General features: G+C 48.0%; 2 protein-coding genes across 3 annotated transcripts; one reads left to right on the top strand and one right to left on the bottom strand.

The window, feature by feature from the left end:
- On the top strand, window positions 1-6,731 carry LOC130387715 (testicular spindle-associated protein SHCBP1L-like). Its single transcript, XM_056596935.1, has 10 exons — window positions 1-456; window positions 599-751; window positions 1,293-1,507; window positions 1,915-2,001; window positions 2,468-2,683; window positions 3,056-3,155; window positions 3,238-3,391; window positions 4,775-5,034; window positions 5,610-5,711; window positions 5,848-6,731. Exons 1-10 carry the CDS (start codon window positions 175-177, stop codon window positions 6,112-6,114), a joined length of 1,836 nt encoding a protein of 611 aa, XP_056452910.1. The 5' UTR covers window positions 1-174; the 3' UTR covers window positions 6,115-6,731.
- dhx9 (DEAH (Asp-Glu-Ala-His) box helicase 9) lies at window positions 6,365-24,734 on the bottom strand. 2 transcript variants are annotated; one of them, XM_056596933.1, is made up of 28 exons: window positions 24,624-24,734; window positions 23,710-23,842; window positions 23,351-23,491; window positions 22,946-23,060; window positions 22,533-22,741; window positions 22,083-22,231; window positions 19,423-19,469; window positions 19,035-19,171; window positions 18,804-18,893; window positions 16,648-16,812; window positions 16,301-16,378; window positions 15,892-16,083; window positions 15,485-15,626; window positions 15,314-15,396; window positions 14,744-14,900; window positions 14,551-14,648; window positions 14,079-14,292; window positions 13,732-13,826; window positions 13,223-13,296; window positions 12,667-12,819; window positions 11,714-11,874; window positions 10,930-11,041; window positions 10,394-10,555; window positions 10,035-10,162; window positions 9,301-9,530; window positions 8,968-9,083; window positions 7,320-7,520; window positions 6,365-6,929 (listed from the first exon to the last, which is right to left on the bottom strand). In XM_056596933.1, the coding sequence occupies exons 2-28, from the start codon at window positions 23,818-23,820 to the stop codon at window positions 6,662-6,664; spliced, it is 3,828 nt and encodes a 1,275-aa protein (XP_056452908.1). In that variant the 5' UTR covers window positions 23,821-23,842; window positions 24,624-24,734; the 3' UTR covers window positions 6,365-6,661. The 2 variants fall into 2 exon arrangements, with proteins under 2 accessions (XP_056452908.1, XP_056452909.1); XM_056596934.1 differs by lacking the exons at window positions 22,083-22,231; window positions 22,533-22,741; window positions 22,946-23,060; ... (1 more) ...; window positions 23,710-23,842; window positions 24,624-24,734 and adding an exon at window positions 19,579-21,018.
- Between the last annotated feature and the right edge of the window lie 219 nt (window positions 24,735-24,953).

Genomic DNA, 24,953 nt, shown 5'->3' on the forward strand with positions numbered 1-24,953 from the left:
CTTACACTTTCCCGCTTATATCAGGATAGGTCCCTGGGCTCGAGCCCAGACAGCGGTTTAACCGAACTGCCACAGAAAACCTTTTCTATCGACTTCACCCTAAACTACTGGACGAAGGTGACTGACTTTCAGAGTGCAAATCAAGGACGAGATATAACCTATCTAGAAATTCCTATGGAAGCCAGTAAATACTTCAAGGCCATGGAGGAATCGACCAACAGTCCAGTCATTGACGACCCCACGGACGAAGAGGACTCATCGGCGGACTATAGTCCTCAAATAGTCCGGAGAAAAACCCCTTTCAATATAACAAAAGTGGCAAATAACCAATCCGATGAAGAAGTTACAGAAGAACTTCATGCCAAAGCTCTGCCACATATCTTCACCTCGGAAAAGTCATACTCCTACGATGATAGAGTGTCTCTTTACTGCGACCAAATCATCGGCAAATGTTCGGTAAACTGAATCCCGTCAGCATGCTAAGTTAGCAGCACCGCGCTACCGTTAACACACGAACTTTAGAATTACACGGTTAAAACATGGCGATTCACTTGTATATTATTTATCTAACGTGGAATATATTGGTCTTTGAATACAGGCAGAAGATGTGGGTGAAGCCCTGGGTGTGTACCTGACAGGTAAACTCTCTCGTCCTACCGGGTCCTGGAAGGCCGTGTGGCGGACGGTCCCGGACGTGTTGCTCGAAGACTGCGACTACGGAGAACTTGAGTTCGTTGGAGTGCTTGTGGAGGTCAAGGGTTTTAATCCAAATCCATTCAACCTTTTTTTTTTGGGAAACTCAATGACCATGCATTTAATTGTAATATATTACTTCGTCGATTGATCAATTCGCCGTCAGTTTTAATAATGTCGTTTACCCTCTTGTTTACCTTTTTCTTATCTAACGAGGGAGCGCATGTGCGCCCCGATAGTCTCTCCGTCCTGTCTCCCCACACTGTCTTCCCACACTGTCTTTTATGTTTCTTGGACGGGATGTAACTGGTATTTCGTTGCTCTGTAATTGTGACATCTGCAATGACAATAAAGCATCTATCTATCTATCTATCTATCTATCTATCTATGTTATGACATTTAGGACCATTATGGTTATGGTCATTGGGGACTGCCCAGTTGTCTTGGAGTCATGCAAGCCTGGCCACGACACTGTCTTCCCTGCCTCAGTGATGTTATATATTGATGATATTGCTCTAAATAAAAGCATACTACGAAAATGCAAAATATTAGTGTTGATACTATTCTTACAGTCAGTCTTTCATTTTTTCCCCTTGCAGGTCACTTGGAGGCCGGGTAAGGTGACGGTGTACCCTCAGCAGGTCTCTGTGTCTGTGACGGAGCCGTTCTCCTCCAACATCACAAACCTACCCAGGAAGCTGGTGGGGGCCCTTCTGTTGGAGCTCGGCCACAAGGTGACGGTGCTGGAAGTCTACCCGATTCAGAACCAGGGCAAGGAGGTCGACGAAATAGCGGAAGCCCTGGAGCAGCTTAGGTGTGGACACACAGTTAATAACGTCTGGGGACTTTCCCTCTCAATCTGTCAATATTTGACTATAGATATAACTTTACAATGCCAGATAGTTTCTCAACATGAAAACAAAGAAGGAACATACAATCTATATAGAAATGTAATTTATTTTATAATTTAACGCAAATATATGAATAATAATATTTAAAAAGATATCCAGATAAATAGCAAATGGATCCCTTGGCAAAGCAAGAACGGTGGGTTTACTAATAAATGGACTTAAGCTATTCTACAAAAATCAGTACTCATCCATGGCCATCAAACCAGTTAGAAAACCCCAGTGGAGCGATGTCACATCCGGTCCAAGACTTGATCTCTGCATTGTTGCTGAAGCAGAAGGGTAACTTTTGCTTAACCCTATCTCTTGCCAGGTTCTTCTATGACTCTCTTTGGAGAGACTGGGTGGATGTTAAGCAGGGGGAGGAATACGCTGAACGGATCGAGAAACGACTCAGGCTGTAAGGAGACTTTACATTTACACTATTAGCCCAAAACGAAATACAGTGAATTCAGATATATGTCATAAAGAAGCAGGTAGGGGTTAGGCTTCAGACATTAGGGATAGAACCCATTATCAGCAGGAAAACTCTGTAAACATTGCACTATCCTGGCCTTTGTTATCATAACGGTAGATGGTTAAAGGGCCTAACTTTACCAGAAATGTTGACATTAACCACATGAAATTACAAGAATTCAGAAAAGAACAGGACCTCAAGATGGAGTCTGCTTGCCAGTAGAGTAAACTAAGCTCCCAGACACTTTGTCCTGATCTAACAGATGTTTAGAATAGAACTCCAGATGACAATTGGTGATGAGGATGAGAGTTCCCTCCCCAGGTACTATGACATGTTGGTGGTGAGGATGAGAGATCCCTCCCCAGGTACTATGACATGTTGGTGGTGAGGATGAGGGTTTCCTCCCCAGGTACTATGACATGCAGGAAGCCTTCCCTGGGGAGATGGCCCAGAGTTACCAGCAAACCCTGGAGGAGTACAACATGAAGCAGGCTGAGATGAGCGTCTACCAGGCCTCTCTGCCCGGGGAGCCACAGCCCCGCGAGGCTGTGGAGTGCTGGAGGAAGTACTACGAGATGACCATGCTCGCCGGGTTCCTCAAGTTCTGGGAGGACACTAGGCCAGGGTAGGACTGAGGACACATTAGAACAAAGAGAGCCCTCACCTCAAAGGATGTAGACTGTACACTGTTAGGTTCCAACTATTTGCAGCTTAACATTTGCCATGATCTTCCTAGGTCCCAGTGTTTTATACAACAAAAGATGAGCTTTTAGTAAGAGTCTGAAGCCTTGCAAAGCTCCCAAGCTAACTTTAGGTTTCAGTCTGGGTAGGCTTGTATACGGCTGAGCCTTGTTGAACCGATTCCAATTCAACATAAAAAATTGTATTTTTTGATATTGAATTTGCCATAATTGCTTCCAGGACACTTTTTACATTTGATTATTTTGAGGGGTTTCCATGGCTGGAAATGTTCCAAACTAAATATGGCTTCCTTCAGGAGCTCCGGACTGTCCAGAATTTACAAACGCAGAAGAGGAGAGAGGACCTCAGGGATGCCAGTCACACACATCGTGGCTCAGATGATGACTGCAGCCATGGTGGGTTGATAGACTGGACATCCAGATCTGTGGTATGATGCTGTGTTGGGTCCTGTGTTGTGAGGTGTTTTTTGGGTTCCAGGTGAAGAGCTTCTCCTCAGACACTCTGATCCATCAGCATGACAGCCTGTCTGGTGCGCTGGACGCCTGTTTCTCTGGGGACACTGTGGTCCTGGTTCCTGGACAGTACCAAGCCCATGGTCTGTCCACCCTCACTGACGACATCACCATCAGGGGTGAGATCCCCTGGCAGGGCACACATGTTAACCTTTGTTGGCACATGGCTCAGGTACAGCGTTCATCTGACTGTATCTCTCTATACACAACTGGAGCCGTTGTGTCAGGCCATTTTCCTAGTGGTCTTAAATAAGGTCCCCTTTTTCTCCAAAACATTCTCATTTTATTTGATCCTAAAGTGCCACAAGAGATAACAATCATATTGAGCGCCATGTTATTTTGTGGCAAATACATTTGCCATTTGGTCGACACAAATTATAGTCATTTGAAAATATAATCATAATAATAATCGTACTACTATAGCAGGCCTGTCACACCAGTTACTCAAGTTACCCATGTGCGCATCTATCAAGCAGCTGGCAGCTCACACACACACACATTGCACACGCAAACACATACACACCGCATACACACGCACATGTGCATGAACATACATGGAAACACAAACGCGCACGCACGCACGAGCACACACCGCACACAGACAAAGGCAGCGACACATACACGGAAGCGCACACACACACATGCACACACCGTACGTCAAGACAAAGGCAGCGACACACTCGCCGAGCTAAGGCGTTATGTTTTTAAACATAACAGCTCCGCCATCGACACCCGCGCATATTAGAACGCACGCGCACACACCGCAGCGACACTCGCCCAGATAAAACGTTAAGATTAACATAACGGCTCCGCTGTCGACAAATTGTCCTAGGTAAGACGTTCTGAAATTGCGATAAAATAAGGGAAGAGACAATTTCTGACCTCGACAAGCATTTGTGGTGAACAAATGTTATACGTTGTAAAATTAGAGGCAACATTTTATTAAATAATGCGCTCAGAAATTTGTTACATTATCGACTGGGGTTTCCACATTATTGTTATGGGTTTAATTACAACTAGCGGTTGAGCGAGAGGTAGATCCGTTTTTTACAGCGCTTTTCTAAATACTCAGACGCTTTACAAAAAAAGGAATACATACAGACAGTACAGACATTCAAACAAAAGGAAAATAAACAACACTAAAACAATAGATAACTCATTAAGAGAGAGAGAGGGTGGAAGATGGCGGAGGAGGATGGTCAGAAGTTGTAGGTGGTCCTGAAGAGATGGGTTTTAAGTTGAATTTCAGAAGGCCAGAGGGAGGGAGTTCCAGAGGGTTGGGGCGGCAATGGCGAAAGGCTCCGTCTTATTATCCTTTCTGGAGGTAATCAAGGTTATTTACGGTCATACTTTAAATAGGTCTTTAAGTTTACGAATATATAAATTAATATTAGTCTATATATTAATATGAGTCTAGAGCACAGTGCGTCTAACTAGGATTCCTGATCCTAGTAGGTTCTAAAGCGCAGTCTAAACTACTCTCCTCCTGCTACCATCCCCAGGAGCAGGAGAGCAGCGGGAGGTAGTGTTGACCTCCCAGCCGGGCCAACCCTGCCTGGTGGTTTCCAACGCTGCCCGGGTGAAGCTGTCCAACCTGCGGCTGCAGCAGGAGCCTCTACGTGAGGCGGCTGGGGTGCTGGTGGTGGTGGAGGCGGGGGAGATGACCCTGGACGGCTGTGAGCTCCAGGGTGGGGTCACCGGGGTGTGTGTCCACACCGGGGCCACACTCCTAATGAGGAGCTGTGAGGTCTCAGGAGCTCAGGTACAGACTGGAAGACACACTGACCGCATGATATATTACTGACGCCATGATAGAGTAGTGACTTACCACAATACAGTAGTGACACAATTACCACCGTGAAGCAGTAGTGACACAACCCACCACCGTGATACAGTAGTGACACAACCCACCACCGTGATACAGTAGTGACACAACCCACCACCGTGATACAGTAGTGACACAACCCACCACCGTGATACAGTAGTGACACAACCCACCACCGTGATACAGTAGTGACACAACCCACCACCGTGATACAGTAGTGACACAACCCACCACCGTGATACAGTAGTGACACAACCCACCACCGTGATACAGTAGTGACACAACCCACCACCGTGATACAGTAGTGACACAACCCACCACCGTGATACAGTAGTGACACAACCCACCACCGTGATACAGTAGTGACACAACCCACCAACGTGATACAGTAGTGACACAACCCACCACCGTGATACAGTAGTGACACAACCCACCACCGTGATACAGTAGTGACACAATTACTGACTCCTCACTGAGAGTTGCATTAAATATCCTGTGTGTGTGTCTGTCAGGGGGCTGCTGTGGAGCTGTCTCCAGGCAGTGTAGCAGAGCTCAGTGGGAATGAGATCCATCACTGTAGCAACAAGGAGAAGCATGGAGCCATCAGCCTCAAGGTAGATCCTTCAACCATACTCTGGTTCTATTGGATAAGGGAATACAAGTCCTCTTCTATTGGCTGCCAGATGAGATCCATTCTATGGGTTGGTAATGAACGCATTTGTAACATCTGGTTCCATGGTCGACCCCCAGATTCTCCCCAAGCCAAGGCTCACGATGTCCGACAACCATATCCATGACAACCAGGGATACGGGATTGCCATTGTCGTCCCCGACAACCTCCAGCCTCCCGTCCCGAGGTCAGAGCCCACGGACCTGACGGCCAGCGGGGACCAAGGTACCCCGGAGCACCTGGCCCAGGTCCTCCATGAGCTCGGCCTGGAGGTCCAGTCCAACAAACTGGACCAGAACCAGCTGGGAGACATCCATCTGCTGCACCACAGCGGGTCCAGCACATAGCTGGGGAGAGGGACTAGAACCCCAGAGGAACCAGAACCTCTGGGGAATCCTTCTGCTTCAAATCAGTTGACTTTTTTAAATTGAGAGTTTGGGTGTTTTTAGGATTCTAATGTTGAACTGAATGTTAAGTGATTTTTATTGTTGATTATTTTATGGAATAATACTAAAGACATAAAACGACTTTAGTTCTTTTAAAAAACGTCTTAACGTTAATAGAAAAGTAATTGTTTTTTGCCAAACAGCAGTTTTATTAAGACAAAAAACATATTCAACAGGATTTTTTTATTGTTGTAAAAGTTCCAGAAAACAAAGAACCACTGCTGTCATTAAGGAACAGAACAATAAAATGATAGAAAACAGGCAGGGGAACGTTTTGGTTAGGTATCAATTGTGAAATCTATTGTTATTAATGACCCAGATTAACCAACACAAAGAAACAACCGATCTACTACAACAACTCAGCGGCTACATCTCATCAATTCTCCACACTTGAATCCTTTGACTTCAGACATACTAGATGGGTTCTGATGGCCCAGAACCAGACCCGTTAATACCCGCCCCTGTAGCCTCCCCTGTTACCTCCATACCCTCCGCCCCTGTACCCTCCACCACCTCCACCCCTGTAGCCTCCTCCACCTCCACCCCTGTAGCCTCCTCCACCACCCCCATAACCCCCACCTCCTCTGTACCCTCCACCACCCCCATACCCTCCTCCTCCTCCTCTGTAGCCACCTCCCCCTCTGTAGCCCCCTCCACCGTATCCTCCGCCTCCATCCAGACGGGCCATCTTTGGTGGCCGAGGCCCATCTCCATGCCTTCAGGGAGATATGAAAATAAATTATTACAAATAAATACATGGACATATTTTGGCTTCACAGGGGCCGCCATCTTATCATCGAGTCATTAAGCAGATGCTTTTATCCAACGTGGATTCCCGGTTCATTTTAAGATACGGCTTTTTGGTCGCTTGGAAAATGACCCTTAAAAAAGTATTACATTTGTACGAGTCATTCTAGTCTGATGTTGTTTTTTATGAATGAACAAACTGGCCTGGCATGCCTATTTGAGCCTCTTAGGCTATGTTTACAGATTTTTCTAAAACTTTAGGATTAAGGGTTAAGAGAACCGTTTTCTTAACCCTCTGTGTGCGTGGGGGGGGGCTCAGTCCCAGCTGATCGTGCGTTAGGACCACGAGCGTGACATACCGCTGGTTGCTGATCATGAGGTTGAGCCCTGCGGCGGAGGGTCGCGACACGTGGCGGATGACGTTGAGCAGCGTCTGGTTGACAGGGTCCAGCTGACGGATGAACTCGGGGTCCTTGGTGACGGAGACCACCAGGGCCTCCAGCGCCGCCCTCAGGGCAGCGATGGCGCCCGCCACATGGTGGGGGAGCCTCAGCTTGATCCTGGAACCACACACAAGACTGGGTCAGACCGGACCGGGGACTCTGTTCCCCTCGCCGCCTGACCACATCACACTGTAGTGCTACTATCTGATTTTTAGTGGCTCACAACATTAGGCCGTACAAGGTTCTTTAGACCTGACCAAATGTACCGAATGATATGACCCTGAAACCTAACTGTACGTTCACACCAAAAGCTGTAAAAGATGCAAAATTGCTGAATAGCTCAAAACGCAACGCTGTCCAAAATATTTACAGCTCCTATCGCTCTTGCGATTTTGCTTTTCCATTTAAAGGAGCCACGCTTTTTGCCTGCACGCTCGTAGTTGAGGCCAGTGCTGCTGCTGATGCCGAGCCACAAAAACACAAGATAGTCATAAGTTTGGTCAATAGAAAAAGAATAATAAGCATAAATACATGAAACACTGAATAACTAATTAATGGTTGCTTATATGCTAGATTATAGCTTAGTTGATCACTATCGTTCGTTCGCGCGCGTGCGTGCGTGTGTTGTTTATTATGGAAAAGATCCGCTCAACGGGAGCATTTGTGCCAGGCAGACACACGACAAACGGACAAATTAGAAATATTTTTCTGTGCGACCATCCCTTTTGTGTAATATGGATTTTGTATGCCCTCGTACATTGTTGAAATCATATGCTGGATGCTTTACTCTTTCTATGTGTTTTTTAGTTAATGGTCGAGCTATAATAAGATCACATTGGCTATGCAATCGCGGACAAATACAATGCCCTGCAATAGCCGCAATTCTTCTCTCACGCACCATGATGAAGGAACAAATGTGTGGTAGGAACTAGGAACTAAAGTTCTCGCGTATGTTTACTGGCACCCACGCCGGCGAGAGACATCTACATTTCGATTGGCTGGCGGTCATTGATAGCCGAAACGCTACTAGCTCATTTGCATAGAGTTGAGCTGTTTTCAACTCTCATTTACAGCTTTACAGCTTTAAAACTATCGCTCAAGTGCTTTATTGCTCATGTCTAAAATAAAGTTAATCGCGTTTATCGCTCCAAGCGCTTTACAGCTTTTGGTGTGAACGCACAGTAAGGCAAGACAGTGTCCATCTTATCTTAATCTTCTGATTGGATTCAGATAGTCAAAGTGTTTACTCTACAGGTACCCAATCACCATCTAGAGGCAAAGTTTCTCCTGTCAAAATCAACTTTTATCTAGTAAAATAGTTTATAGTTTCTGCTATAGAAGAAAGTGGTAAATTAAGCCCTTATCATGAGTCATGTCACCGGGAAGAGAGATCCAAAAAATCTGTACAGCCAATTTCCCATCTAAGACTTTGTAGCTAAATGTGGGAATTGTGAAAATCACTAGCCGTGCCTGAAAGGTTGCCCAACTAAACAGCTAGCTAATTTAGTAAGCTAGCTGATATGGTAGTCGGAGAACAACAGTTGCCCAACAGGGGCCGCCTCACCAGTCATCCAGCTCTACCACGTCTCCGTTGGACATGATCTTCTTGGAGCCGAAGAGGATGAGCTGCAGGGGGCTGACCAGGGTCATTCCCTTGGCCGAGATGGCTCTGGTCCGGATCTGAATGAACACACAGACACACATACACACACACCCACTTTGAACTTGTCAATCAAAATCAAACCATTTTTATTGATACATTTTGGGACTGTTATTTGTATGATTTTTGTAATTTCCCAGATTACACATCTCAGCAATTTTGATGACTTTCTTTCTGATAATAATATATTATACATTTTGCCATTTTGTCATTTTGAGCGCTCAAATGTCTGCTGACCTTCTCCCCGAAGACGAAGAAGGGCGAGGGGTAGGTCATGTCCTGGCTGCTGAAGGGACAGTTGACAGAGGTCTTGTGGATGAGGGCGTTGCGTCCCTCCGTGGTCAGGATCTTCCGCTTCTCCTTGTGGAAGCACACGTTGGGGTAGGACCCAAAGGTCAGCAGGCTGACCACCACGTCCAGGCCGTTGTCCGGCCCCACCGCATTGAACATCTGGCTCATCAGACTCTCTGGTAAACACACACACACACACACACACGGTTCTCAGGTTTGGCATACGATGAACGATTAACAAAATTTCACACCAACTATCTGAAGACAAAAAAAAAGAAAGATATAAAACATCGGCAGTCTAACTGTCAATGAAATGCAACAAAAGTAATCCATCTGCAATGTATGTGGAGAGCAGAGCAAGCAGGGGATACTGGTTGGGGGGGAAGGAATCCGGATTCTTCGATGACGCAATACTCATGTTGTCAGGTCGACTCAAAAGTCGTTCCTGTCACTGAGGGCGCTATACCGTGTTCAACAAAAGGCCTTTTGCATTGAGGTTCTGTAGAACCCAAACCACAACGTAATCCCAACAAAAAGATTGCACCAAATACAAGAATCAAATAACCGCTATCTCTGCATTTAAACACTGGCTTTTAATATCGCATCGTGGGGTCCCTGCTGATTCCAGACCCTAGAGGAGACCACGGTGGGTGGGGCAGGGGGGTATGTGAACCAATCACCTTCAGGAAAGCCAGAGTTGATCAGGATGTCCTTCAGCTGGACCTTGGCCTCCCAGGTCATCCTCAGCGTGGACATGTTGAGGCGCTTGTGTTCACAGAAGTTCCTCTCCGCATCCTCACCGTTCAGCCTGCGCGCGCACGCACACACACACACACACACACACACACACACACACACACACACACACACACACACACACACACACACACACACACACACACACACACACACACACACACACACACACACACACACACACACACACACACACACACACAACTTTAACATCAGATGGTATTTGGCAAACTTGATATCCCGATAGCTCTCAGGTTGTCTTGAGATGTGGTGCGTCCCCCACCGGACGTCGTCCCAGGCCTGGAACACCGACAGCAGAGCCACGTGGTCCGAGAAGCGCGTGCCGGCAAAGTTGCGGTGAACGTAACCAAGGCGACGGCCCTCGTTGACGAAGGGCTCCGGGAAGCAGGAGGCGGCCGAGATGGTGCACACCGCGTCGCCGACACTAGAGGGCGACATCAAAGACCGTCGTCACATGACCACGGACCCTGCTACGTCGACCAATCAGACGAGACGACTAGAATATAGAGTTGATTTCTAAAACAGCTGGTTTGGTCATGCAATGTTAAATACAAAACACATCGTGTAACATTTGTAACGATGCAATAGTAACTAGCATACGTCTAATGAAACAAGTTCTAGTATCAACAAAATAAAGTCACTTATAAATTAAAATAGTGTCAGGTAAATGTTGTAAAAGCGAAGAGTAACTTCTATATAAGAATTAGTAACTCAAAATAGTGACTGCTTTGGCCTCTGGATGCAGTGTTGAAAGATGGATATGTAAACAAACGGTTGTGGTGAGAGCAGGACACTCACTTGAAGATGCATCCCATAATCATCATCTTGCCCAGCCGGGGCTCTATGGGCAGGCGGGCCAGGATGCGGCCGAGAGGGGTCAGTTCGTCGTTGCTGTCCAGAGCGTCCAGTTCTGGAGGAACATCCCAGAGGAAACATCATCAACCACCCCCAGAGGCGGATCACACTGCGCTACACACCGGGGTGTGTATGTATGTATGTATGTATGTATGTATGTATGTATGTATGTATATATATATATATATATATATATATATATATATATATATATATATATATATATATATATATATATATATATATATATATATATATATATACATACATACACACACACACACACACACACATATATATATGTATGTGTGTGTGTGTGTGTGTGTGTGTGTGTGTGTGTGTGTGTGTGTGTGTGTACGGGTGTGTGTGTGTGTGTGTACGGGTGTGTGTGTGTGTGTGTACGGGTGTGTGTGTGTGTGTGTGTGTGTGTGTGTGTGTGTGTGTGTGTGTGTGTGTGTGTGTGTGTGTGTGTGTACACACCTGTGTGTGTGTGTGTGTGTGTGTGTGTGTACACACACCGGTGTGTGTGTGTGTGTACGGGTGTGTGTGTGTGTGTACGGGTGTGTGTGTGTGTGTGTACGGGTGTGTGTGTGTGTGTGTGTGTGTGTGTGTGTGTGTGTGTGTGTGTGTGTGTGTGTGTGTGTGTGTGTGTGTGTGTGTGTGTGTGTGTGTGTGTGTGTGTGTGTGTGTGTGTGTGTGTGTGTGTGTGTGTGTGTGTTCGCTCTACCTCTGAGGGTGAACTCGGCCTCTATGACGGCGTCCAGCGGCGGGGGTTCGATGGCTTTCGACAGGAAGTGACCGATGGCGCCCAGACGCAGCAGCTTGATGCTGAGCGCCACCTCGTGGAGCGGGGTGCGGAAGATCTCTGGAGTCATGTGGGGCTCCAGCCTGACGGAACCACAGACAGGGTCAGAACCAGTGCCACCGCCAGGGTCAGAACCAGTACCACTGCCAGGGTCAGAACCAGTACCACTGCCAGGGTCAGAACCAGTGCCACCGCCAGGGCCACAACCAGTACCACTGACATGGGTCAGAACCAGTACCTCTGCCAGGGTCAGAACCAGTACCACAGACAGGGTCAGAACCAATACCACAGACAGGTTCAGAACCAGTACCACAGACATGGGTCAGAACCAGTACCACAGACATGGGTCAGAACCAGTACCACAGACATGGGTCAGAACCAGTACCACTGCCAGGGTCAGAACCAGTACCTCTGCCAGGGTCAGAACCAGTACCACCGCCAGGGTCAGAACCAGTACCACCGCCAGGGTCAGAACCAGTACCACTGCCAGGGTCAGAACCAGTACCACAGACATGGGTCAGAACCAGTACCTCTGCCAGGGTCAGAACTACAAGCACCAATTAAATTACATTTTATTTGTATAGCCCTTAATCACCATCACAGTCTCAAAAGGGCTTAACAGGCCAAATATTAATGACACCAGGTGGCTCTATGTGTATTTCACAAGACTGATAAAGTCTCTCTAAATATATTTTATGATGGTTGTACAGGGATGAACTATAACGCCATTCTCAAGGTGGAGAAGGGTGAAGTATGGATATTGGTTGATGGGATAGAGTACACCCTCTGTACACCACCTCACCTCCAGCCACTCATGGGTGGGGGTGAGGGGGTGAACTGTGGGTGGGGTTGAGGGGGGGTATCTCGGGGCGTACTTGTCGAAGCGTGCGCGGGAGCAGAGGTGGAAGCAGAAGCCGGCCCTGACGCGGCCCGCTCGCCCCTTCCTCTGCTCCAGGTTGGTCCTGGAGGCCCACACCGTGGCGTAGTTGGTCATGTTGTTGTGGGACGTGAACAGCTTCACCTTCTGCCTTCACACACACACACACACAGGGAATACACACGTTAAACACACAGTCAATACACACACATGCATAATCAATACACAGTCAATACACACACACACGGTTACCAAAGGTACAAACACACAGACAAGGTAAATACACCACACAGGGCCACATGGTCAACACATCCATATAGTTAATAGCCAACCAAGTACATGGAAACACACATGTATCGTCAATAAACACACGGTCAACACCCAAAGTAAATACAGTCAATACAAAGACACCTTCAGAGACACACACACACACACACACACACACACACACACACACACACACACACACACACACACACACACACACACACACACACACACACACACACACACACACACACACACACACACACACACACACACACACTTCTTACTTGCAGGAGTCGATGACGTACACCACGTCGTTGATGGTGATGCTGGTCTCTGCTATGTTGGTGGACAGGATGACCTGCAGGGGGCACAAGAGAGCTTTACACCGACCTGATGGCACCATGGCTCTGGGAGGAGATAGAGTGACCTGGCTAGGCTGGACTCTGTATCGTCCCTCTGGTATCAGAGGTGCAGTGTGAGCGAGTTTGGGGACTACCCCTCCAGAAACAAGCTCAGTGGAGAGGAAAAAGGCAGAAGCTGCTACTAATGGGCGTGGCTGTAAGATATCCTAAAGACAGAACGCCGTGAGAGTACTTCATAACGGACAATCTCGCAGTCTGAACAAATTTGATGGTACTAAACTGCACCCGAAGGTTTTAGACTAATGTTATAATGTTCAAATACTTTGATTATTTTTATGTTTAGAAAACGATAATGTCGGTTAGTGGTGAAACGGTTTGATTATTAAGATGGCTGATCGTGTCTGAGGCGGAGGAGGTTCCGCGGCCCCCACCTTGGTGACTCCGTTGGGGGCGGGGTCGAACACTCGTCTCTGCTCCTCCCGGGGGATCTGGGAGTGCAGCGGGAGGATGCGGTAGCGGCTACTTCCTGGAGAAACAAAGAAAAAAAGATTAAAAAGAAACCTACAAATGGGTCATATTCCAGCAAATATGTTTCGTATTAATAATTCATGTGTTTGTTATTTATCTCAACTGGGCAGGGGGGGGGTTGTTCAAATCCAGATCAAGTATTGAATGCGTCACATCAGAAAGTAAAAGGTGTGAAATTCATTAAAAAGATCAACAAAAACGTAAATTAATTATGGTGGCCGTCGGGGTGCGTTTGTTTATTTGTGCGTACCGAAGTGCGGGTTCATCTCCAGGTGCCTCTGCATGGAGTAGATGAGGTTCCAGCCGGGCAGGAAGACCAGCACGGCGCCGGCCACCTGCAGGGTCTCGATGTAGCGGAGCAGCGCCTCCACCAGCTCGAAGGGCGTCTCCTTCTCGCTCATCAGGGCCATGGACCGCTTGGTGTCCGCCGTGTACTCAGGCCCGCACAGCACGTTGCAGTTGGTCTGGGGGGCACGGAACACACGGTAACACACGGTGACACGCGGTGACACGCGGTGACACGCGGTGACACGCGGTGACACGCGGTGACACGCGGTGACACGCGGTGACATGTTACAGTTGGTCTGGAGGAAACGTCCCACCCGCTACAGGAGCAGGCCCGAACCCTGCGGTCGTTGGTTAGGTCAGAGTCCGCAGGCCTGTGGTGATGCCAAAGGCCTGCGGAGGGTAATTCCCGTCACATGGTACAGAGGTTTCCTTACGTCCTCATCTCCTCCCTCCTCGTCCTTGTCCTTCTTCTTGCGGTCGTTGGGCGGGGGGACGAAGTGGGTCATCTGGATGCAGTCCTCCAGGTAGTACTCTGAGAGGGGAGAGGCCCGTCCACACACGGTCACACACACGCCACCCACACGACGCTCAGCCAATCACAGGACAGCGCTGCGGCGGCGGCCCTACCCTGCACCTCGAAGGTGCGTCCGTGCACCTCGATGACGGGGCAGTTGAAGAAGTAGTCCTGGAACATGGTGGTGTCGATGGTGGCCGACATCAGGATGACCCGCACCTCCGGGTAGGTCTGCACCACGTCCCGCAGCACCACCATCAGGAAGTCCGTCTGCAGGGCGAGAGCAGAGCTCAGTACTAGTACAGCCCCGGGACGGGGGGCACGGGAACAGAGGCTCCGCACGCACGGCTTCGGCACGATGCTACGATGCGTCAAGGTGGCGGCCATATTGAAGAGGCCAGGCCGTTGAATCACATACACGTACACGTACACGGGGGCACTGCGGTGTTGGCCTCTCCAATATGGCCGCCACGTTGACGCATAACAGCAACGGGTCAAAGCTGTCAATGATGCGTCCATGTATATACTTCTATGACTACGACACCTGGAGCCATATTGACATGACTTTATTGACACCAAGACAAAATGAAGGATGTCGACACTAATACATGCCGTTTAAAAGATATGAAAGTTCTTAATCTCAACTATACGATCACAGTGAGCTCCACTGGATCCAGACTCACGTTGATGTCTCTCTCGTGAATCTCGTCCACGATCACATGACTGATCCCTCGGATCCCCGCCTCCAGCTTCCTCAGCAACACACCTGCACACACACACACAGTGAGTCAAAGGCGGTCCTTCACAGGCGGGAGAGCCCCAGGTGTGGCGCGTAGGACCGGCCCGGGCCGTACCCACGGTGCAGAACATGATGCTGGCGTGGGGTCGCGGGAGGGCCGACTCGAAGCGGACGCTGTAGCCACAGCTGTTCCCCAGCTCCTCCCCCCTCTCGTAGGCCACGCGCTCCGCCACCGACACAGCGCTGATGCGCCGAGGCTGCCAGAGGAAACAGGAAACGCATCACAGATTGACCGGAACCATCTGGCTCAAATTCCAATACATTTTTGAACAAAAACATTTCTCATTAACAATACCTTAATTGGGAGAATAGTTGGAAGACCAATTGGTGTTATCTCTCAGAAAATAATTGTAATTGATATATTTGATCGTTAAAGGTGGTCATCCTGTTGAATCCTCATCTCCTAACCCATCACAAGACCCCTTTCCTGTCGGATCCAACGGTTGCCTTGGTGACGGTTACCTGGGTGACCACGATGTTGCAGTCTGCGGCGTGGCTGCTGATGATGCAGCGGTCCAGGATGTACTGGGGCACCTGGGTGGTCTTCCCACAGCCCGTGGCCCCCCTGATGATCACCACCGAGCTGCTCTCCAGGGCCGACAGGATCTGCTGCTCAAACTTCTTCACCGGCAGGACATCACGCTCCGAGAGGATCTGGACCCCACACACACACACACACACACACACACACACACACACACACACACACACACACACACACACACACACACACACACACACACACACACACACACACACACACACACACACACACACACACACACACACACACACAGTTTACCCCCCTCCTTAATGTACTCCACTATTTAAAACTACATTTCCCATGATGCATTAGGAGCGGTGAACTTGCCTTGTGCAGGCTCTCGTTGTGCTCGCGCTGGTAGTTGAGTTCGTTCAGGAGGTCAGTGCTGATCTGCTCCGGGGTGCACTGGGGAGGAAGCACACACCATCATCATCATGCTGACCAATCTTTATTTAAAACCCATGGATCACAGAGAGAGGCTCTGCTCAGAAACAGAAACTTAGCTAAGCAGGTAAAAGTAAGCATATAAACCCAAAAGTGTACAAAAACAATAAACAAATAAAAATGAATATATATATATATTCACAAAGGAGGCCAGAACATTGTCATATTCTGTAATTTTATAACAGCAGCATAGGGTGGCCCTAGTTGAAGGTGTGGAGCAGGGGACTCACGAAGGCCAGGGGCCCCTCGTCAATGTTGCTGCTGGTCCAGGGGTTCCAGTTGACCTGGGGGGGGGACCAGGGCACGACCCCCGCCCCCGCCTGCCGCTGGGAGGGCTCGAACGACGCCATCTTGCCCTGGATCAGAGACACTGGGGGGGCGGTTGGGTCCAAGGGCTGAAGACAACAACACACAGATTAACGGTCCAATAGGAGACCAGAACACAACAACACACAGATTAACGGTCCAATAGGAGACCAGAACACACACACAGAAGAACCGTCCAATAGGAGACCAGGACACACACACAGAAGAACCGTCCAATAGGAGACCAGGACACACACACAGAAGAACCGTCCAATAGGAGACCAGGACACACACACAGAAGAACCGTCCAATAGGAGACCAGAACACACACACAGAAGAACCGTCCAATAGGAGACCAGAACACACACACAGAAGAACCGTCCAATAGGAGACCAGAACACACACACAGATGAACCGTCCAATAGGAGACCAGAACACACACAGAGGAACCGTCCAATAGGAGACCAGAACACACACACACAGAGGAACCGTCCAATAGGAGACCAGAACACACACACACAGAGGAACCGTCCAAATGGAGACCAGAACACACACACACACACAGAGGAACCGTCCAAATGGAGACCAGAACACACACACAGAAGAACCGTCCAAATGGAGACCAGAACACACACACAGAAGAACCGTCCAATAGGAGACCAGAACACACACAGATGAACCGTCCAATATGAGACCAGAACACACACACAGAAGAACCGTCCAATAGGAGACCAGAACACACACAGAGGAACCGTCCAATAGGAGACCAGAACACACACAGAGGAACCGTCCAATAGGAGACCAGAACACACACACAGAAGAACCGTCCAATAGGACACCAGAACACACACACAGATGAACCGTCCAATAGGAGACCAGAACACACACAGAGGAACCGTCCAATAGGAGACCAGAACACACACACACACACAGAGGAACCGTCCAATAGGAGACCAGAACACACACACAGAGGAACCGTCCAAATGGAGACCAGAACACACACACAGAAGAACCGTCCAATAGGAGACCAGAACACACACAGAAGAACCGTCCAATAGGAGACCAGAACACACACACAGATGAACCGTCCAATAGGAGACCAGAACACACACACAGAAGAACCGTCAAATAGGAGACCAGAACACACACAGAGGAACCGTCCAATAGGAGACCAGAACACACACACACAGAAGAACCGTCCAATTGGAGCCCAGAATACACACAAAGATGAACCGTCCAATTGGAGACCAGAACACACACACAGAGATGAACCGTCCAATAGGAGACCAGAACACACACAGATCCTCTCCTGCCGTCGATGCAGGTTTCATTTGTCTCCAACTCATGCTCCAATCTTTCATCGATGCTTCAGAATTTTTCCGGATGCAAAGGACTATATGATGGACCGTTGCAGCAGCATTTAAGACGATTGCGGTGAGCTCTGCCCGCTCTGCCTCCATGCTGTCCACGGTCAAACCAAAACAAACTAGAGTGTCAGCAGCGGCGGCCTTACTTATGCCGCCTCTTGCAAACTTAGACCCTACGTCAAATCCCGCCCCTTGCAAGCCCACTCCCCTAAACCAGCCGGATGTTCTAATGATATCTGAACGACATTGATGTATGCATATAAAGCATCAAGTGTGAATCACCCTCAGGGTCCAATCTCTGGATGTAAGAATGCTGAAAAAGGACATGTCTGAAAACGTCTATAGTGGAGGAGTGGTCCTGGTTTAACTTTATAGTGACATTGTGGAGGAGTGGTCCCGGGTTAACTTTATAGTGACATAGTGGAGGAGTGGTCCCGGGTTAACTTTATAGTGACATAGTGGAGGAGTGGTCCTGGTTTAACTTTATAGTGACATAGTGGAGGAGTGGTCCTGGTTTAACTTTATAGTGACATAGTGGAGGAGTGGTCCTGGTTTAACTTTATAGTGACATAGTGGAGGAGTGGTCCTGGTTTAACTTTATAGTGACATAGTGGAGGTGTGGTCCCGGGTTAACTTTATAGTGACATAGTGGAGGTGTGGTCCCGGTTAACTTTATAGTGACATAGTGGAGGGGTGGTCCCGGGTTAACTCACAGGCGGAGGGATAGTGACCCCCAGCTCCGCCACCAGGCTCATCAGCTGGGGCTCCAGGTCTGGGGCCAGCCTGACGTCGTAGGGCTCCAGCTGGGAACACAACAAACCAGAGATCAGGTCGAGGAAGCAGAGACTAAACCTTGAGATAGCAGACCAGCTGACGAGGAACAGGCCAATGAAAAGTGGAGGAAGAAGAAGAAGAAGAAGAAGTGAGGAGGAGGCGGGACCTACGTGTTCCCCCTCCTTCTTCTTGGTGATGCCGGTGTAGGGCTCCACCACTCCCAGGTGGTACAGCTGCCTCACCAGGGACAGAGCGCAGGACTGGGCCGCCAGCTTCTTGTTGGACCCATGCTCCCGGCCGTTCACCTCTGGGAAACACCACAAGCACCGACATCATCATCATCAACACCACCACCACAACCACCGTCATCATCATCATCATCATCAACATCACTACCACAACCACCGTCATCGTCATCAACACCACCACCACAACTACCGTCAACATCATCATCATCATCGTCACCACCACCTTAATTACAACCACAACCACATTCTGAAGTTGCATACAATCAAACTCGACTGGATTTAAATAAAACTGCAGAAATAACAGACTTACTTCTGCCCAGTTGTCTCACGAACAACTGCATCTCTGCTATGAAGCTCCTGAAGAAGGAAAATACACACAATTCATAGGGGGATGCTTAGCGTGCTGTTACACCAGCCTCATTAGCGGTTGTATTAGAAATGAAGACAGTGGAGTGGATTCACTCACCCACTGGCTGCGTGCAGCCTGCAGTGCTCCTGTCTGCCCAGAGGGGGCGCCTGTATGCTTTTCTGCCAGACTTGAAATCACCAATCATCATCAAGCCTCTGACTGTCCTACGACGAAACGGCCACACCAGAAGTCACGACCAAGCACTGATCGAACGCACACAAACAACCATGGGACCCATTTAGTCCATCTAAACGTAGTCCCATGTCTGATTGGCTGTGAGTTCTGGTGCTCCGTCCGTCCTCTCCGTCTGACTGGGAGAATAAACCTTACTATCCTCATTCCTAGCCACTCCAGTTTGATCTTTGAGTGTAAAGTCAAAGCTTAAGTGTACGTTCGGTTTAGTCTAAATTAAGATAATCTGCAAGGCGTCAATTAGCTAACACGCTTGCCTTTGAAAAGCCAACATGAGTGAACGATAGCAAAAGATTATTTAAATAAGCATGTACATGACAATTAAAAAGAGCTAGTGTGCATACTTAGTTCGGTGTGAGATAATCTAGTATGTAAATTACAATCAAAGTAAGCTAGTGTGTGTGTATGGGTTGGTTTAAAATAAGATAGCTTGGAGTTCTTACATCATACATGGGAGCTGTAGCTTTTAGCTCCCAGAATGATGAGATTGTAGGTCTTGTTGTGCGCTCTCAGTGGTGTGCGTTTGCAGTCCACACACATATACACACACCACTGGAGATCTCAAACTCATTAGCAGTCCAGCAGAAGAACATACAGGCCTTCTCGCCCCACAACACACATTAAACCAGCTAGCTTAGCCAAACGCCAGCGTATCTTGAATGATATCATTGTGATGTGATCATCTGGCACTCATAGTCTAAAAAACACATTTTGTTGAGCTGATCCCTTGTTGAAACTTAAGGTGCTGCAATAGGGGTTTACCGAAAAATAAGAGTGATCGTCATAAAAGCCATTTGTCACCAGGTATGATCGTGATAATCAAAAATAACGTCTAAAATTATCTAAAATTATTTAGAAAATTGGCACAGCGCTAGTAAGTACAATTTGAGAGTTGTAAAGAGAGAGGAAAAGAGTAAGATTTCAAAACTAAACACAAGAAACGTCTTCTCCCTCTCTTCCCCTCCCTCCCCTTTGGAATGCCCTGGGACCCGTGTACTGTGGGCATTGTACTGGCAATGACATTACAGCATATACGTTTCACCCTGGCAACCAAGCCTTACAATTAGAGTACAGAATCCAATCTGGCAACCAAGCCTTACGACTAGATTACAGAATCCAGCCTGGTAACCCCGCCTGGCGACTACAGTATAGGATCCACCCTGGCAACCCAGTCTTAGACCTGAGCCCTATTTTCTAAGGCTAAGCAGGGCTCCAGACTAACTTTTTCCTTGGGTGCACTGGTGCGCCTAAAGTTTTAATTTGGGTGCACCAGCACGCATTTATGGTGCACCCAAGTTTTGAGTTGTTGACGGGGGGGGGCGTTGAACCGTGCCTGCCTTGCGCTGAGTTGTTGACGGGGGGGGGGGGGGGGGGCGTTGGACCGTGCCTGCCTTGCGCTGAGTTGTTGACGAGGAGGGGGGGGGGGGGGGGCAACCGGGCAACTGCACCGGTTGCACCGTCGATATTTACTAATATTTTGACCATTAAATAAATGCCTTAAATAAATGCCGAATCTGTATCTCTCATAAAGAATATTGTCAGACAATGCTAAGGGATCGGTTCTGTCCCGAAAAACCCTCTGTCTCCGGAGAGACGCCTGTACGATAAGTGCGCCGTGGTCCATGAGAACACCCACAAATGGTGACGCCATTATCGGAGGAGAGGCTAGGAAGCTGCGCACGCCGATATAAGTAGCCGATCTCCGGGTAGACTCGCTGAAAAGCTGCTCCCGACCAGGTTTGTCACCAATGGTGATACAGCGACGCTCAAAGAGATCGACTTTCATGGTACAGCTAACCCAGGCTTTCAGCTCAACATACCTCGCTACTACGAAGCTCTAATCGAGCTTCGTAGTACAAGCCCCTGGATTGGGCTTCGCGGGTTTATTTACCGGCGTTGCTATTGTTACCGGTCTTGCGTGTTCCAACGGTTTATTAGGTATCTAATAAATCGCTGTCTAATCAATACTTCATTCACTGCCTCTTCCGTGGTTATTACAATATTATGAATAGACTGCTCTGTAAAAAAATAAAAAAATAATAATTATACCAGATACATTTTTGGTCGCACTACCCCGAATTCTAGGCGCATGTGCGCCCAAATTAGGCGCACTCTGGAGCCCTGCTAAGGCTAGTCTAGTCAAGCCTAGTTCTTAGGCTACCCTAGTAAACCCTAGTTACCAGGATGAACTCATTAATTAAACCTTAGTTACTAGGGTTTACTAATAACTAGAGTTAACATGACAACCCAGCCCTAAAACTAGAGGGTACTTCTAACCAATGACACTCAATCGCACAGCCCCGTAACAGTAGACATTCTCCTTGAAGCTGACGGTACGCTGAGGGGTCGCGAACCCGTGCCCTGCTGACCTGTTGTGGTCGGGGCCCACTTGGCTGTATTTATACTCCGAAGTCATCTTCTCCTTCTGGAAGAACTGATTCAGCCGAGCCTTGGCATTCTCCAGGGTCCAGTTGCCATGGAGACCAGCGTTGAGGTCCACCTCCTCCGACTCCAGGGTCTGAGGACACAGGATACGCGTTGGTGATGCTACGCTACGCCCAATTGGCTGCTTTGGTCAACCAATCAAAAGCTTGGAGACTAGGCCTTAGTAAGTTAAAGTGATCAATTAACTGAAATAAACTATTCAAACTAAACTTGACAGACTGCAAAATCAACTGGTTTTCAGAGGTCTGGTTTTGTGTAGAGAGTCATAAGTATTCAGAGCTCCATAATTGATTCATTAATAATGTTACCATTCAGTAACATGTACTTCCTGATATCTGATTGGCTGCAGTCAGGAACAACAGGAAGTGACCTACCGCATTGGCTTCCTGTTCGTCTTTACGAGCGTAGTACTCCTGCAGGTTGGCTCCTCGCTCCCATGGAGCACCTCCTCCTCCTCCTCCTCCTCCTCCTCCTCCTCCTCCCCCCCGTGAGTAACCTGACCCGGGAGCTCCGGGACCAGAGCCAAAACCTGGACCTGGACCTGGACCTGGAACTTGACCTGGACCTGGACCTTGACCTGGACCTGGACGCACACAAAAACACACATTGTTTACCAACAAAGTCAACTATATAACTTTTAGCTATGGATTATAATACAACGGTTTGTTTGTGGAGACTTCAGGATTTTGAGTTGAGGGTTATATGAATTTCCGAGTGTGTGTTTGTGTATTTAAGCAGGTGCGTGCATTTCAGCATGTGTTTGCGTATTTGTGTGTGCGTGTCCTACCCGGTTCCGATTTCACCATCATGTGTGGGGGCAGCGGCCCGCTGGAGGGCAGGCCGCCGTACGCCTCTCCATCACCACTAGGGGGCGGAGGGCCGTCCGTTACACTAACACTGGCCTGACAGACACAGACACAGACACAGACACAGACACACACACACACACACACACACACACACACACACACACACACACACACACACACACACACACTAAAGACCATCTTCAAGCTGAGATCTGTTCGACTCACAGAAGTCATTCGTGAAGCTTCAGGTAAAACGTAATTTCAAAAGGATTACAAATATATATTGTATATTATGAATAACATCCTCTAAAATAATGTATACTTATTACACTGACATTTTTCATTGGCTGAAATTACGACTAAGAGCCAGAAGGCCGCCTCACCCCGTGCGCCGGGACATCCGCCGCGTTCATTTCCCCGGTCCGGACCAAGTAGTTGACGAAGTCCCGGGCCGCGTTGGACTGGGCGTCCTTCTTGTTGGTGGAGTTCCCCATGCCGGTGTAGTTGAAGTTCTCGATGCGGACCTGGGGGAGAGGGGTATCGGTCAACGCGCTGCGCCTCCTTCATAGAAACGGGTCAATAGGCTGAGCAATGACGCTCACACACTGAATCTGTGCTACTCACACTGGGCGCCCAGAGAGCTTAGAGAGTTTAAAACAGGAAAAGGGTGAAACGTGAATAGGGTTGAGAACTAATGAGCTGGTTTAATATAACTTATGAGACAACCACTTGGTGTCCTTACCTCACAGAGAAACTTCTGGCGGTTCTTGTTGCCCGCTGCCCGGATGTCGTAGGTTGGGGTGAGCTTCTTCTTGCCGCACCAGGCATACAGGAAGTTCTTGATATCCGCCATTCTGCGATGGGGATGCACACCTCTGTTGGAAAAACAACTGTAAGCTTCAGCAGCTCTCTCTATTAAATCTAGCAAGTTGGAGGACCCAGCCAGAGCACCCTTCCCAGCCAATTTTTAACTCCCGTCAGTCTGCCAGCATTGTGGAAGATGCCCTGCATGTGCAATGAGTGCACGGGTAGCCAGGTTGAAAGAAAAGTAAGCCATTCAATAATTTAATTGAGGCTGAATGACAGGCTTATAGTAGACCCCAAACAGACACAGATACCATATCTTTTCCCCAAAACATGCGTTCCCATCTGCAGCACAACGGCAATTGCGCAAAACAACGCATAAAAAGAAAGAAATAATAACGCCGCAAATAAAACAACAGCACCAACTAGTGGTCAAGTTTAGGCTAGATCTATGAAATCTACCAAATACTGGTAAATACAACAATTAAACACCGCTTAATCCATTAAGAGTTAGGCTAAAATTGAATAGATTTTTGGTTCTCAGTTATAAATAGGATAACAATATACATAGCTATATTCGTTTTTTAGTATATTAGGCTTCAACAGACGACATCCTACTGACTCGTTCGACCTGAAATCTGATCATGCAAACTGAGACAAAAAAAATGTTTATGTTACAATGCTTATTCCCGATTAAATTGGGTAAACTAGCAGTACAAACGAGACAAACAAGATTCATGAACATTGTCCGAAGGGAGGTGGAGAACCTGGTGTTAGCACCTTCAAACCCAAACACTCAGCCCACTTATCTCATGCTACAATCCATATCAATGACAACACCATACAACTTACCTTAATATGTGTTCCTATAATTTTTGGTGTTTTGCTTTTCACTTTGTTATCCAATCGAACCATAAACAGAGCAGGACAACCATGCAGGCCTTCTCTTGGGGTATTTAGCCTTTTAGTCGCACGGGAAGACAAAGTCGTCTGCATATCGCCCCCTACTGGATTGGAGTCTACAGTTAAACGTTTCAGGTCGTACATTCAGATCATTACTTTATTTAAACCCGTGTTATATATATATATATATATATATATATAGGTCCTTCTCAAAAAATGTGCATATTGTGATAAAGTTCATTATTTTCTGTAATGTACTGATAAACATTAGACTTTCAT

Source organism: Gadus chalcogrammus, chromosome 8 (assembly GCF_026213295.1).
Source record: "Gadus chalcogrammus isolate NIFS_2021 chromosome 8, NIFS_Gcha_1.0, whole genome shotgun sequence".
Taxonomy (NCBI): domain Eukaryota; kingdom Metazoa; phylum Chordata; class Actinopteri; order Gadiformes; family Gadidae; genus Gadus; species Gadus chalcogrammus.